The 15,801-nt window shown below is 50.3% G+C and overlaps 1 protein-coding gene across 1 annotated transcript in view; it reads right to left on the reverse strand.

Annotated features, from left to right (window-relative positions):
- TASP1 (taspase 1) overlaps positions 1 to 15,801 on the reverse strand; it is a 662,603-nt gene that overhangs the window by 455,928 nt on the left and 190,874 nt on the right. Inside the window, exon 5 of the mRNA XM_085612698.1 lies at positions 10,414 to 10,534. Within this exon, the coding sequence (XP_085468824.1) occupies positions 10,414 to 10,534 (121 nt within the window). The remainder of the gene's footprint in view (positions 1 to 10,413; positions 10,535 to 15,801) is intronic.

Consider the following 15,801-nt stretch of genomic DNA (forward strand, 5'->3'; position numbering starts at 1 on the left):
CGGGGCTCGTGCTCCGTCCGGCAGGGCCCGGGGTGTGGGAGCCCCCCGTCCTGCAAGCCAGCCGAGGGTCCGGGCGCTGGAGACAGGGGTCCACCGGGGCCCAGGGAGGCTCTCCCCGGCCTGGCTGCTTTCAGAAGCAAGGACCGGGCCCGGGAGCCGGGGTGGCTTGCTTTTTTATTCTACGGTGGCGGAACGGAATTTTCCGCCCACCCCTATTAGTCATAACAAGCACCGACACAGCCAACAGATCCTGCCAGTGAAACCTATTGGCTCTGCTCGATAGTTGGCTTGAATCCATGTGCATCCACAGCAGCCCTCTTTAAACTGGTTTGTTTGATAATTAGAAATGTACTCACGTGTATCCATGGCAAACATATTTGAATGGATTTGTAATATTTAAACCAACCAATTCAAAGGCGGACATGGTGGATAATCAATGATTCACACAGGCCATTTTTGAGTGGCAGTCACAGTGAATATGAATCTTCCATCACAATAATCATCAAATGGGTTTGTTCAAACATACAAATCCTTTTCTTTTTGCCCACGGCATTTACTTATTTGTACGCACTTGATGGTCGCCATTATGAAATGGATAAATACATATTTTAAGATGTAAGCCAGCCCATAGTATGGCAGGCAAAGTTTTGAAAAAGTGAAACAAAGTTGTAGAGGGGACGAGAAAGGGAGACACTGAGGAGACTTCTAAACAGAGCAGGGGAGCATCAAACATGCAGGGTTAGGGGTCAAAATGTAAAAAAAAAAAAAAAAAAAAAAAAAAAAAGGATGGGGTAGGGGGAAAAAATAGATGATATGGGGCAGGAAAAGCAACGGGAAGAAAGAGGACGAACTGTGGGAGGCAAAATGCAGAGCGAGGGGCAAGCCAAAGCGTAGGTGGAAGAAGCACACAAGAGAGGAAAATGAAAAAAGAAGTTCCTTGAATTCTAGCAAAACTAGCAGTTGAAGGATACAAGTCAACTAATGAGATGGGTTCGGTACGTATCCCTCGGAGACCTTAACATCATTAGTCCTTCACGCTATGATCTCCAATTGTGCCTTTACTGACGTTTTAGGGACTTCTCTGTCCAGAATGCATTAGCTGCCTGAACACATCTGCTTCAGGGACCTGGATCAACAACTTCTGCCTTACTTAGATTAAGGTACATTAGATACAGTAATTTAAACCAGACATTTTATTTCTTTAATAGTATAAGATCAGCTTAGTTTGATCACGTAGTTACAGACTATTTCTGTCTAATACGATAGCCCAACTAACACTATTGTTAGACTCAACTTCTGCTCTGGCCTCAAGAAAGATTCTGTATAGAATCAAAACTAGTCTGAATGCTCCCAAAGTGTTTACTCTGCCAAATAACGCACAGCCATTAAGCTCTGCTGAAAAGTCACTCCGCAGGGAACCCATGCCACCTACCTCTCAATAAGACAAAACAAACACCCACAAGGTGTTTCAGAATGGCCATTTTCATGAAGAGAAATAGATGAGGCACAGAAGGTTAAAAAACATCTTCCAGGGTTGGAGTGAGAATGTGACAAGCATTAATATAACTCAGGGAGATGTTGATTTCAAAGATCTTCTCTTGTGCAGAAGGAATTGCTCCACAGAGTGTATTACACAATACCCAGGGCGTTTGAGGTGAGGTGGGGTGACTCCTCGGTGTAATAGAAGTGGTATGTGGCGGAGGGAATGTTGGTGTATACCGCCTGGAATTGTCTGGTATTTCCATAATTTTGGACAGAAGTGGGAACAATAATGAAAAAAGGCAAAAAAATTAAATTGATGCTGACGCTGAAAATTTATTGTTGGGGATCTATGGGAAAACGAAACTAAGGATGTTCATCAGGAGCATTCTCTTACTAGGCTTGGCAGGGCCCAAAAGCAATACTCCTGCAAGGCAGTCATTACCTGGTTATAACCAAGGCATGGCTTAATTACATTCTTCATGAAAGGAGAGTGAGAATACAGTGTGTCGTTAATTTAATGCAAATGTGGGGGATCGTAGATAAGATAGCCTAACTTAAAGTTCTCGCTATCAGAGGAGGTCAGGTGGAGGGAAGAGGTTTTTGCAAAAGCCATTCATGTCCATTGTATTCACAACAAACTACTACTCTATGAAAAAAGGCAAAAGATATATTTGATTGTTTTACCTCGGATGTGTTATTTTTATGGCATGGCACTATGCCCAACAAACACAATTTCAGAACTGCAATATTTAACTAATTTGGAAATTTGTTTGAGGTCAACGTTATTCCCAAACAGCACTTCTAGGGGATAATGCAGACCTCTTCAAATGGAATAGTCGACAGATATCCTTATTAATTTTGCTCATCAAATGTAGTCTCTGTGGCCTGGCTCAAACGCCCTGCCCATAGAGCAAGTGACCAAAACATATTCAGCGATCCAACCTCCCTCTTCTCAGCCGCTTGATATGAGGAGGCCCATACGCACATATCTATAAGACCTGGAACAAGCCACATCTGAACCCAAATAACTTCAGGAAATAGCCAAAGACCAAAAAGAACTATTCCAGCTACCTACCAGACTACATATATGGGTAGTGACACACACTAAACTGTTGGTAAGGGCCAACGCGTCAAGATGGCGGTCGCACTTTGATAGTGCTCTGGACCCCTCCGTCATCCACTTTGAGATCCGCTGCCATCGGTGCCCCAAAGACCCCCACTGCCTCCGCAGTGTGCCTGCCAGTGACAGGAGCTCCCTACCTGCCATTTCTCCCTGACCGGGCAGCCTGCGAGGGAACACATCAGCCGAGATGCTGGCCACCAATCTCCGTGGGCTCAGAATGGCGGCACCCAGCTCTCACTCTCCTGCATCGTTGGCTCGCTGTGGTCTTTGTGACCCCCCCAGGCTCCGTACTGCCGTGTACAGTGCTCCTGTCCCAGCTGCACGTCTTATTGTCTGTACGGGCGCCCGCCCCCACCCCCGCCTGGCCGTGCTCCATCATCCTCGGATCGGCCTCGGGGGGAGTTGAGTGGCCGCTGACTCGAGGGGCGGGGGGCTGCGCCACTGGTAGCCTGCTGCGTCACCTGGACTGGGCCCTGATCCGGCAAACTGATCACCGCGGCGGGGAGGTGGGATCCTCCTGCGATCTGGAAGTCCCTAGGCCTGTCCGACCGCCGATCGGGCAGGGGAGAGCTGTTGTCTGAGTCTCCCACCGAGTGCCTGCAGCGCTGCCTCGTGGGAGATTACTGCTGCCCTGCTGCGAGCCTGACTCCGCCGCTGGTTCCATTGCGGGGATTCCACGGTGGCCTCACTCCACCGCGGAATGGTGACTGTGGGTTCTCTGACACCCTGGACAGGCGCCGAGATCCATGTGTGGTGACTTCCCCGAAAATTGATCTTGGAGGCCTGGAGGCCTGAGGCCCTGTGACGTCTGTGAGGTGAGGGGGTGCCTGCCTGCTTGACTGCCCACGGGGGTGCCAGTCTGAAGGGGAGTGAGTCGGCCGTCAATCGGGCGGCGGGGGGCAGTCCCCCCATCGAGTGATCCGGTGGTCCTCTCCTGAGGGTGCCCCGCGCTCTACCTGGCCCCGGACTGTGGGAGCGCAGTAACGTGGCCCGACCGGGCTGTGAACACTTCCCCCCCGGTGCTGCAGCGATACGGGGTCAACTCGACTGCCATCTCGGGCAGTGGCGCCTCTGATGCCGCCCCCGCCTCTTGGGTGGCACTTGCCTGGGCTGGGGCTCCACACAAGAACTGAGTCTTGGGGCCTGAGGTGGAGCTGTTGTGGGACTACGGAGCGGCGGTGCGCGCAGTCACCATCTGGCTCGCTGAGGTGCTGCCCTGGGGAGCTGAGAATTGGCCGCCGATCAGGCGGCGGTGGGCAGCCTCTTCCCTGGCGTGGCCTTCCCCCATCTCTCCTGCTGCAAGGTGGTACTGGAGTCCTGGCTCTAAACGGTCCCCCACACCCTGCCTGACCGTAAGTTGCGGTGCCTGAGCGCGGTGAGCGGCCTGCTGCGGTGAGACCCCCCCTACTTCCCCATGTGTTCTGGTGGGGTGTGAGGGGTGTTTCGGCTGCCGGTTCGGGCAGTGGTGGTCCCGCCTGTGGGGTGTCCCTCCTGGATGGCCTTGTGCTGGGAGGTGGCGGTCGGCTGCGGCCTCAGACCGTGAGTCTCGGCCACTACATCGGGTGGCGGTGTCTCCTTGGTCCCGGCCTCCCACTAGTTCCTCCCGGGACTCGGACCTCCTCCCTCGCCTTGCCGGCAGGTGGCTCGTTTTGGTCCCTCTGCTCCAGCGAGCTGGGAGTCTTGGCTTAACACCAACCTTGGCCCCCGGTGGATCCGTGCACCTGGTCTCCTCCCGCTGACCCACGTGGATACTCTACTGAAGACATCGACAGTGGTCGTGGACCGGTTTGGTCTGGACGTGCCTGGCTCCTTTCTCTCCTCCTTGGCAGCCATCCCTTCCCCAGCCTGCCTGGCCGCCTGGAGCCCACGCTGCGTTCTCTCACTACTCAACAGTAGCCATGGGCAGAGACAAGGTGCTCAAGACTCCTGCAACCCAAACCAAGATGGATCAGTTCACCACCATGGACTGCGGGGCAACTGGTGGTCCCGCAGACAAGGAAACTCCTGCCGCGGCAGACCTTTCTACCATTCTCCAGGCTATCTGCACGTCGCAATCTGCGGTCGAGGGTAAGATCGCGGAAGTCCGAGTGGACATGCCCCTGATCCGGCAGGACCTCCGTAAAGCTACTGCCTGGATTAAAGAAAGGGAGTCTCGCATATCTACCGTGGTGGACGACGTTCAACAGCTCAAGGCTCAGGTTACTCAACTCCAGTCCCATACGCAGGAGCTGCATCGGCGGGCCTTAGATGCTGAAAATCGGTCCCGTCGCAACAACCTTGGCCTGATCGGATTTTCTGAGGGTGTGGAGCAGGATCGGACAGCGGACTTCGTGGAGCGCTGGCTGCGCTCCTGGATGCCCGAGGGCTCTTTCTCCCCCTGGTTCACGGTCGAGAGGGCACATCGTTCAAGAGGTCAAGCAAAAACTTCGCTTGCTTAACATCCAGTATCGGCTTCTTTTTCCGGCCCGTTTGCGAGTGGTTTTTCAAGACAAATCCTTCTTCTTTGATACTCCTGAGGAGGCATGGACATGGGCAACAGAGGACTGTCGGTTGAGACTAACCGCCCCGAACCCAGCCCCTTCCAGCGGCAATGGTGGTGCCCGGCGGGACATGCCGGTCCTCCGACCGAGACGCAGGCGATCTGGTAGACGCAGGGGACTAAGGCGCGCACGCTCGGACTCTCCGATGGGCCCTTCAAGGCAGCCTACGCCCAAACCACCTAGTGAGACTTTCCCTGCCAGGCAGCGCTCTGGCTCCTCGGGCCGCTGCGACCCCGGAACTGCTTCACCTCGTCAGTCTTTGCTGGACCTACCGGACACTAATCTCTCCCGCAGCCCGACGATCCTCCCAGGACCTGCTTGAAACTTTTGCTGAACCTTTCTTTTATCTCTTCAAATGTTGGCCGGTCTCATCCAGTGCTAGCACTCTGCCTAACTACTAATTTGTCACCGATGGCTGCAGATATGATCATCCTACTACGAGGAGGGGTCCTCCACGATTTCCTGCTTCCAAGCATTTTAGTTTGGTCCCTTCGCTTCACTGTTCAGTGTTCGGGCGACAGATGCTTCCGTTCCTGAAGAAAGGGGTGGAGGGGTTGGGGGGACTTCGGGTTGCAGCCCCTGTTGGTTTTGTTTCTAGTTCCTTTTGTTCTTTGCACCGGTTTCGCATCTCTACATCTAGATGACCACGTACCACCTAACACTCTGGCAACATATTCACTAGCTTTCACCGCAATCCCACTTCCACGACCTCTGCTATACTCACCGGCTATCCGGCCCCTTCTGCGACTTCCCCCTGCCCGGTGATTCTAACGGGGCATCGTCGCTCCATATAATGTCCTGGAATGTTAATGGCCTGCTAGACAAGGTCAAGCGCGCAGATGTTCTGCGATATGCCCAGCGTCAAGCTGCAGACATAATCCTGCTTCAAGAGACCCACTTGATGGGCAATCATTGCCCCTTCCTGGTGCAGTATGGCTATGGCAGAGACTGGCACTCTAGATTTAGTAGGGGGTCGAAGGGAGTGGCTATTCTGGTGCGTCGCACCCTTCCTCTGGTAGCACATAAAGTTACACACGACCCTCAGGGATGTTTTATTCTCCTGGAGGGGACTCTCGGTGATCGCCCTCTTAACCTGTTGGCTGTCGATTCCCCTCCCACCCTGTTGGCCTCCACACTCAAGAGACTAACCTCAGTGGTTGCTGTCTTGCCCCTAGGAATGACCGTCATAGGGGGTGACTTCAACGCAGATATGGATCCCGGCCTTGACTCTGCCTCGCTGCCAGCCTGGGTCTTGGGGATGCCTGGAGGCTTTGGTACCCGACAGCGCGACAATACACCCATACCTCAGCCTCTTACCACACACACGTGTGCATCGACTACGTTTTCCTGCCACGTTTTCCTGCAATTCAAATGATTTCTATCCTTCCCAGAGGCTTGTCGGACCATTCCCGATGATGCTGCACATAGGCTCCCTCCCTCCATCCTCGCGCCCAATCTGGCGACTCAATGCCTGGTTTCTCCAGGACGAAGAATTCAAAGACCAAGTAAGTGCTGAGCTTCGCCTCTACTTCACCACTAATCAAGGTTCAGTGTCCTCCTCTCGTACCCTTTGGGAGGCCGGGAGGGCCACCATTCGGGGCTTCGCCAAAGGCCAACTCAAACTTGCCCGTGCGGCGCGTGACTCCCAGCTCACACTTTTGGAGGCGCAGGCCACCCAGCTCGAGACACTGCCCTCTGAAGATAGAACCGATGCACAAGACAGGAGGCTTGCGTTCCTGAGGGATGAAATCAGACAGACCTCCCTGGAGGATGCCAAATTGCTTTGGCGATCTTCCGTGGCCCGAGTGTATGGTTGGGGAGATAAAAATGGGAAACTCCTTCATCGCCTTGCCACTTACCCTATGGCCAACCGTATAATACCAGAGGTGATTGACACTAGCGGTGAGATCCACCGTGCTCCTGCAGCGGTGGCTCAATGCTTTGCAGTTTACTATGCCACCCTCTATTCAGCACGGGCGCCTAGTCATTCGCTCCCTGAGCTCCTTCGGCAGGAACGGTTCCCGCTTCCGCGCCTCGGTGAATCTGAGGCGGAGGCACTGGACCTCCTGATCACCCCCGAGGAGGTGTCAGATGCCATGGCGTCCGGTAAGACACTGGGACCGGATGGGCTACCCCAAGAATTTTATGCGTCTTACCGAGACACCCTGGTCTCACCTCTAGTGGCGATGTACCATGAAGCGGTGGACTGCGGCTCTTTCCGCCCGGAGACGGACCTAGCTACTATTGTAGTGATCCCTCAGTCTCAGCCCCCCTCGAGCTGCTGTTCGGACTACTGTCCCATCTCTCTTATTAACACCGAGCTTAAGATCTTCGCCTCTGTCCTGGCCAACCGCATAAGACCACACCTGGCTAGTCTGGTTCATCCGGATCAATGCGGCTTTATGCCTCTCCGAGGGACTAGGCACTGTCTCAGACGCCTTCATCTTGCTCTTGCGAACCGGGACTTGCTGTCCCCCTATTTGTCTCTCCTTGTAGATTTTGAGAAGGCTTTTGACTCGGTCAACTGGGGTTATTTGGAGGCAGTGTTGGAGCAGATGGGCTTCGGAATCTCTTTTCGCAACCTGGTGAGGACGCTGTATTGTCGGCCCCGGGCGCAGGTCCTTGTCAATGGAGCTCTATCTCGTCCCTTCCCCATTAGAAGAGGTACGAGGCAGGGGTGCCCCTCTCACCGATCCTATTTGCTTTGGCAATGGAGCCCCTTGCCTGCCTTATTCGATTTGACCACTCTCTCACTGGATGGAGGTGGCCCGGTTTTGAGGAGGATAAGATCGTGCTCTATGCAAACGATGTGCTGCTGTTTCTGGCGGACCCGGCCCGATCGGGGCCTTGATGCCCTCGGGCCCTAGACCTCTTTGAGCACACCTCCGGCCTTTGGTTAAACCCGGCCAAGTCCGTTTTGGTTCCCCTTCACTGGTCACGTGAATGCTTTGACTGGCAGTCGACTATCCCCCTTCGGCGGCAGTCCTTCAAGTATTTGGGGATCTGGGTGGCCCTTCTCCCCGACCTTGCTTGGTCACTTAACGTCGCCCCACTGGTTAAGCGGGTCCGCACTGATCTCCTTAAATGGCGTACACTACCCCTAAACCCTTTAGGCAGGATAGCCCTTTTCAAAATGATGATTCTACCTCGCTTTCTCTACATGCTTCAAAATACACATCTTTCTTTCACTAGGTCCTGGTTCCGTGAGATGGACGGCTTGGCCAATAAGTTTTTATGGGGGGGACGGAGGCCCAGGCTGGCCCTGGTCCAGTGCCCAATCCCGCCCTTTGATGGAGGTCTTGGGATGACGAGCCTATATCTTTATTACTTAGCGACCCGGCTCCTTACGGTGCACAATTGGTTTAAAGGCGGCTGGTCCGACCCGGCGTACCGTCTGGAACTGCACATCCTAGGCTTTCCCACTATCCAGGGGATGCTGTCCGGAGACACTGTTCCCCAAGCTCTCCCTGAGGTCACACGCGGAGTGCTCCTGGCCTGGCGTGCCTCCCTTTGTCATACCTGCTGGTCGGGTCGGCTGACCCGGTATACCCCCTTGTGGTGCGGCACCAGGCTCCGGGAGGTTGCTTCTCTTCCAGGCTTCCGGCCTGGGACCTCATCGGGATTTCCCTGCTGGGCGATGTCTGGAGCGTTACTCATCTACGCTCCTTTCAGGATTTGCAGGCCCAACACCCCCTCCACTCCTCCCAGTTTTTCCGATATTTGCAGCTACACCATGCCCTCCGCCCCTATATATCGGACGGCACCTCTTTGCCCGAGTATAGTCCACCCAAAGCTCAGGTCATGACTGGCGAACTGGGAAGGGGAGGTATCTCCCGTATTTACCGTTCCCTCACAAACAACACCCCCAATTCCCTCTCTCAACTCCGGGACAAGTGGGAGGGTTGGCTCGGGTCCCTGGAAGACGTCGACTGGAGAGACGCCCTGATGGCTCTTAAAATAATTGCGGTCTCGGCAAGGCTTCGGCTAGTCCAAATATACTTCTTACATGCTTCCTAACTCACACCGCTGCGTCTTCACCGCGCGGGCCTTCAACCTGATGCCCTCTGCCCCTGCTGTCTTCACTACCAGGCAGACTTCTATCATATGGTATGGCGTTGCCCTGAGATACAGGGTTATTGGGAATCTTTAACGAGGGAGCTCACGGAGGTCTTGGGGTGGGAGGTTCCTCTTGACTCTACACACGTTCTCCTGGGCATCACCGAGGGGCTGGATGGCAACAGGGCTGAGAAGCTTTTCCTTAACACAGCACTAGCAGTAGCCAAGGGGGACATTGCAGCTCACTGACTGAACTCTACCGCACCTACATTGGTGCGCTGGCACAGAGAGGTAGACTGGTGTTCTGCACAGGAAAGGCCTCTTTATGTGGCCTGTGGTTGTCCTACGAAATTTCGTCGAATGTGGGACAAGTGGGTTGGGGTGATAGAAGACTCATTTGGACTGCTACGCAATCTAGATTGGGAGTGGGTATGCCAATATCGGCCCTATGTTCGTCTACCTTTTATGCCAATGTGATATGTTTGTGCCTTGGTCGTGCCTTTTACGATGTACTTTTGTATGGTGCTGTTTTCTTTGTTGCAACCAAAATCAATAAAAATTGGTTATCAAAAAAAAAAAAAAAAACTGTTGGTAAGGATTCAGATAGGCCACACGAATCAAATTAAAAGATATATGGCCTCTATGCTAAGATGCATTTTACAGTAACCGTCTCATTTATTGTTTACTCTTTCTTCCTGAAGTGAATACATAAATTATGTAAAGGATTTCTTTATTTCTTTTGGTTTTGCCTCACTGAATGCCAATAAAAAGATCGGTTCACCAAACTATCATGGTGGACTTGCTTCACAGTTTTACCCTTAATTGGTCAGTGTCCTCTCCCATCTTGCCCCAGTGTCTGAATTATAAAATAATTTGAAGCGGCATGGATTGACTTTAAAAGGCCAGAAATAAATTGTATTTATCCGCGTGGGACGAATCCCTCATGCCTTTCAACTGAACAGTATTTTTGTGTTAAAAACAGTTCGAGAATGATGCTTTAGTTCATCAACACTGTATCGAGTGTGTCGGTCAAACTGGTACTGCATATATTTTGACTGAGAAAATTGTTGGGTTTTCACTAATAACCGGTGCCCAGGAAGAGAATGCATTTGACAATGATTATCTAGGGCTCACTGATATTTTACTCAAGCGTTACACAACTGCATGCAAGCAACAAATATACATTAAACAATCAACGTTTATATAACATACCACTCAATGCACCAACAGCTCCAAAATTTAAGGAATTGCCGTCCATTATGCTTGCATCACATTCTATATCGCCCAGAAGGTTCAGGTTGGACCCCATTCCTGCATTTGTGAAAGGTGAGTCCTGGAAACAGTTTAGGAAAGCATAAATTATAAAAACGTCTTGCCATAGCAAATTAAGACAACAGACTAATTCAAAATTGATGCTACAATAAAAATGAACAAAATTGCAAATAAGTCTTTAATATAAATGACTTCAGCTCTAAAATATTTTGTGGACCTCAAATTTTTTTACAAGTAACTTGCCAAACAACACCGAGAAGGACTAATGAATCCAGAAGGTAGAAAAAAAAACCTGTGTGTAAAGCATCTCTGGTGCTCAACAGAGTAAAACGGAGTACTACATTGCCGAAATGGGTAGAACCGAGGCGAACTGACATTCTCACTTTTGACTACAAGAGAGCATCAGCTGCACTTCCCTTGCAAAGCTAGGAGGAGGTCAGTATATAAATTCGGGGTGATGTAACATCTAACAGGCTTTGAAACAAGCAGGCAGTTTAAAATCTTTTTTAGTAGAAGGTGCAAAATTGTAGCTTTATAGCCAGAGCCTTCGCTGTGGTATGGAAAGCATTTGCCATCCGAATGCACAGGGGCGCCAACACAAACTGGGACTTCTGACCAAGGATAATTGAGTGCTTCGATTGTCTCACTGAAAAGCTTAAGGTGAAATAAAAAGTGGTTTAGTAACTGGACCAATTAGTTCATCTGGCAGGCACAGATGCAGCCCAACTCCTAACATGATGTCCCACCACCTTTATATTTTGTAAAGGTTTCGGCACCACATTTAACCTGAAAAGGAGCATCCTAGACTGTTAGAGGGAGCAATCCCAATTGTGATCACAGCCATGGCAAGCTATTGAAACACAGCTAAAGTCCCATTTTACAGCGATGCAAAGAACTAGGAGAAGGTTTAACATGTTGAATGCGTCTACTGACAGGTACTAAGGGCCTCATTACGATGCCGGATGGACCGGCTTCCACACTCCTGTTGGAGGCGGTCGGACCGCAGCAGTATCATCTGACTTTAGTTAGCAAGGGGGCAATCCAGTGTCCCTCAAAACCTGGGCATGGATATGTAAAGAAAAACAGTGGTTCTGTCGGGTCATCTGAAGCAGTCGCTCTGACCGCCATATTACGATGCATTCGTATACATAGAATTCCGACTGCCGCAGTCACCACAACTCCACCAGGAAATTTTGACTGCAGGGGTGTTGGAAAGGACCAACGTAGCCAGTCTGAGAGTGGACCACCTTACGAACTGCCCACCCAATTACGATGCATCTTTCTGACGAGCTGACCGTGTCGGTACAATCACCTCATCTAAGCTGGTGGAAAGGGCGGGATAGAAAGCCAAAACTCACCTGTGCACAGCTTCTCATGTCCTGTGCTGACATGGAGCCTATCACACACACACATCCTGCCGCTGCTGTACCTGTTCGATGACACCCACAATCAACACCGTCATGGATGCAAACACAGGTAAGTGTCACACCTATCCGTGTATATGGAGTCCACAGCAAATCACTGCACTGCCATGGAAAAGCAGGGGTGTAGCTTGCTCAGTATGAGTGTGGGGGGTGTGAGCAACATGCTTTCAAGTCATCACGCTGGGACATCCTGCTAATACATGTTTCATGAGAAGCAGGACATGAGGGGGCCTGAAGGGACAGTGGAAAGAGCGAGTAGTGAGAGTTGTGTAGCAGGGCTTGAAGTGGTTGGGGGTCTGCCGGTGGTTAGCCACCGCAGGTCGAAAAAGCAGATGCAGAGACGGGTCCCATTGGACTTTCCATATTTGCCCTCACCCTCAGGGTGCGAAATAAATCAACTCTGCAGCAGTACCACCTTCCACTGCTGCAGAGGTAACTGCAAAGAGACTTGCAATTCTCTATTCCCAGTGTTGTCAGGTCAGAACTGACGCATTATCTGCAATGAAGTCACACACAGTTGTTGCTCCAATAACTAATGCAACTAATAACCATTGGCAAATACAATAGTCCTGGCTTCTTGTAGATGCAATGTAACTCGTTGTATCAGATAACTTGATGTTGTGCACTGACAAAAGTAGGAATATATCGTTTGTGTGGGACAATATTCCAATCACAGATGTACATCTTACATGCTTGTAAACCACTCCCTCATGTACATCAGCTACGCCCCTGTGAGAGACCCCCTCCCCCCAGTACAATCATCCCACACAAAGTCCTATTGTGGATAAGACGAAAAACACAATGAAACACAATATTTAGAACACTGTACAAGTCCACCACAACATAGAAGGCAGAAAGCATGTGCATGTGTCTGTGTGGGCAGGTCAAAAATCCCTGGTGAAAATCTACAGGCACTCTTCACATCACCTGACTGAAAGCACTCCTAGTCAACTTTGTTCCACGCAATACATAAATCATGGAGTTGTGACACTACATAACCCCCCCGCCCACCCCGAGCCACAACACCGTGGATAAGGCTAGAGGCGCTGTAACCCTGGTCCAAATATATTTTGTGGGTCCCTGTATGTAACATCACAAAATGTATGTTCCCATCACATGTGAATGATTCCCTCTATGTCCAGATCAGTGATAACAAACTACATGTGTGGACATCTCAGAATGTGGTGTTATGATGTGTACAATAAACAGTGTCATGACACATTACCTCCTCATAAATAACATAGCTCATCCTCTCTGAAACCCTCAAATTGCTCATCAGCTAGGTCCTGTTGTGACATCGAACATACATCAGTAAGGATATCTCGGGGAAAATAAAACAGCTCTACTGCTAAAGCACTGTAATGAGCCTTCATACATCTGCCACATGAAAAAGGAAAGTCAAGTAAACAGAATTCACACAAATTACAGTCTCATACATTTAAAGGCCACAATGTAAATACTCCATGCAGATTTGGGTTACCCAAACCAGGGGGACTCCTGAAAGGCAACAGGCCAAGGCCACAGTCCATATTGCACCTTCTTTAATGTCTCCATGTGCACAGGACCTGTGGCATGAGGTATTTCAGGGACAACCAATATGGTCACAAAGCATGAACATGTGGCGAAAGTGTAAGTCCAAGCCCTAAAGAAAAACACTGCACCAACAGCACTTGTCAAACATCTATTAAAAGTATGTGGAAAGAACACGCATGAAAAAGGGTACATGTGCATCCAAAGTACCAACTAGGTATGACCATACAACACCCTACATGTGTGGAGAAACAAATACGTACTTTTCACACATTAAACACATATCCACCCTACATCTCAGGTAGTACAGAAAACCGAAAGACATGGGCATAGGCCAAGTCAAGCTGCAATACTTACCATAGCAAATCTCACCAAATGCAACATCAGCCCCAATTGGAATTCATCCGACATGCATCCATTGAACATTGACCCTTGTACTCTGTAACACTATAACTTGTCCCATGGTCTGACCAAAGTTACCACTGGAAATGGATCAGCTATTACTGTCAAACAAACAACCTGTAGTCCCAAATCCCAAATTAGCCAATAACAACAGGAAGAATCAGTAGCAATGACCGGACAAAGGTTTCTCAACAAAGCAGTTGTTTATTATGGAGTACAATTTGGGATCCAAAAATGAAGGCCAGTAGTCAGTCCAAAATCCAGTATTTGGTCCAGCACACTGCTGTGCCACCTAACGTGCCTACCAGCACACTGGCAGGGAAACTCCCCAGGAAGAGGCACCTAGTGGGCAGTCTAGGCACCTGAATGATGTTATTTGGGTGGAATGTGGTTGGAATTAAGAGGGCTGGGTTTGATCAAACAAGGTATTCTGTAAGCTTGATGGATATAGGGAGGAGGGAAACAGGTTTAGTAATTTTTTGTTTCGCCTTAGATCTGCGGTGGGGTGGAGAAGAGGTCCTTTTGGTTTTGGGAGGGGGTAGGTTGGTTGCAGGACTGGTGGTTTCACTTTTTTTACGGCCTTGTGTGGTAGGGAGGGGTTTAGTGTGGTGGCAGGTGTTTTTGGGTGGACTTGGAAGAGAAAGGCTAGGGTAGGGTTGGGAAAGAAGACCTTTTGGGTTTGAGGGGGGGCAGCTGTGGCATGAAAGAGGTCAAGGGCAAACATGGTAAGTTCTTTGGAAGACTGGGGAGGAGATAAGGCAAGGCGCTAAGTGTTGGAGGCAGAGGGATGTGAAGTCTGAGGTATGGATGTGTGTGCTGTTTGTGCATGTCAGTGTGTGTGTTTGTTTGATCAATGTTCCTGTCCCTTGCCAATGTGTGATGGGTCTGTGGCTAGTAGTGTGGGTATGGTGTCTGGGTCTGTGGCTGTGTCCGGTGCTAGGGGTGTGGTGTCTGGGTGTGTGATGTCAGTAGTGGCTGTGTCTGGTGGTGTGGTGTCTTGCTGTATGTGTGTAGTGGCTGTGTCTGGTGTTGCGGGTGTGGTGTCTGGGTGTGTGATGTCGGTAGTGGCTGTATCTTGTGCTGTGGTGTCTGGCTGTATGTGTGTAGTGGCTGTGTCTGGTGGTTTGGTGTCTGGCTGTATGTGTGTAGTGGACGTATGTGGTGCCGTGGGTGTGGTGTCTGGGTGTATGTCACTGGATGCGGTATTGAGAAGTGTTGGATGCCTGGTGAGTGTTTATGTGCCTGTCTTTTTTCCTCTGTTTCTGGAGGCTTTGCACCTGAATGGCATTCAGCACTGCAGTCTGACCCACACCATTGAAGACGCGGCCGTCCGAAGGAGTGGTCTTGACGGAGGATTGGAATTTTGCTGAGGAAGCACACTGCACTACGAGACCTTTGTCTTTGCAGGCCGATGTGACTTTTACGGTTTTCCCAATTTGACCCTCCAGGTGGTGGCCGATCTCAACTGGGGTTTTCTCTGGCGCACTATTGTAGTGACCATTAGGTCCGCCAGAGATCAGCAGGTGGGAGTTGGAGACTTCTGTCTGGTAAGGTCGCTAAAGCAGCACTCTCGATTTGTTAAGCCTGGGCTTTTTGTTTGAATTTGTGATTCACTTATTGCAAAAATTGAAGGCAGGTAATGGGGAGATTCTCCTTTTGAAGTATTTGAAGTGATGATATTTTACACATTTTTGGTGAAACATGCCTGTTCTCAGCACACTCTGTAGGTGGTGTTGCTGCTCTGGTGGTACAAAATTAAGCTTAAAAACAAAAAAAAGTCAGCCGGCACCCGCAGAGGGGACACCTAATAAAGACATATATGTCAAATATGGTATGTCTTCAATAATGTACAGTACACTCTGGAACAAATACACAAAGAAAGATTCTGATCTACAATGGCCTGTGAATGGGTCATTTGATTTTAAAAAGGTCCAATATGTAGAGTAGTGTTTATTTGAAAGAAAAAATAGAC

Source organism: Triturus cristatus, chromosome 6 (genome assembly GCF_964204655.1).
Source record: "Triturus cristatus chromosome 6, aTriCri1.1, whole genome shotgun sequence".
NCBI classification, from domain to species: Eukaryota; Metazoa; Chordata; class Amphibia; order Caudata; family Salamandridae; genus Triturus; species Triturus cristatus.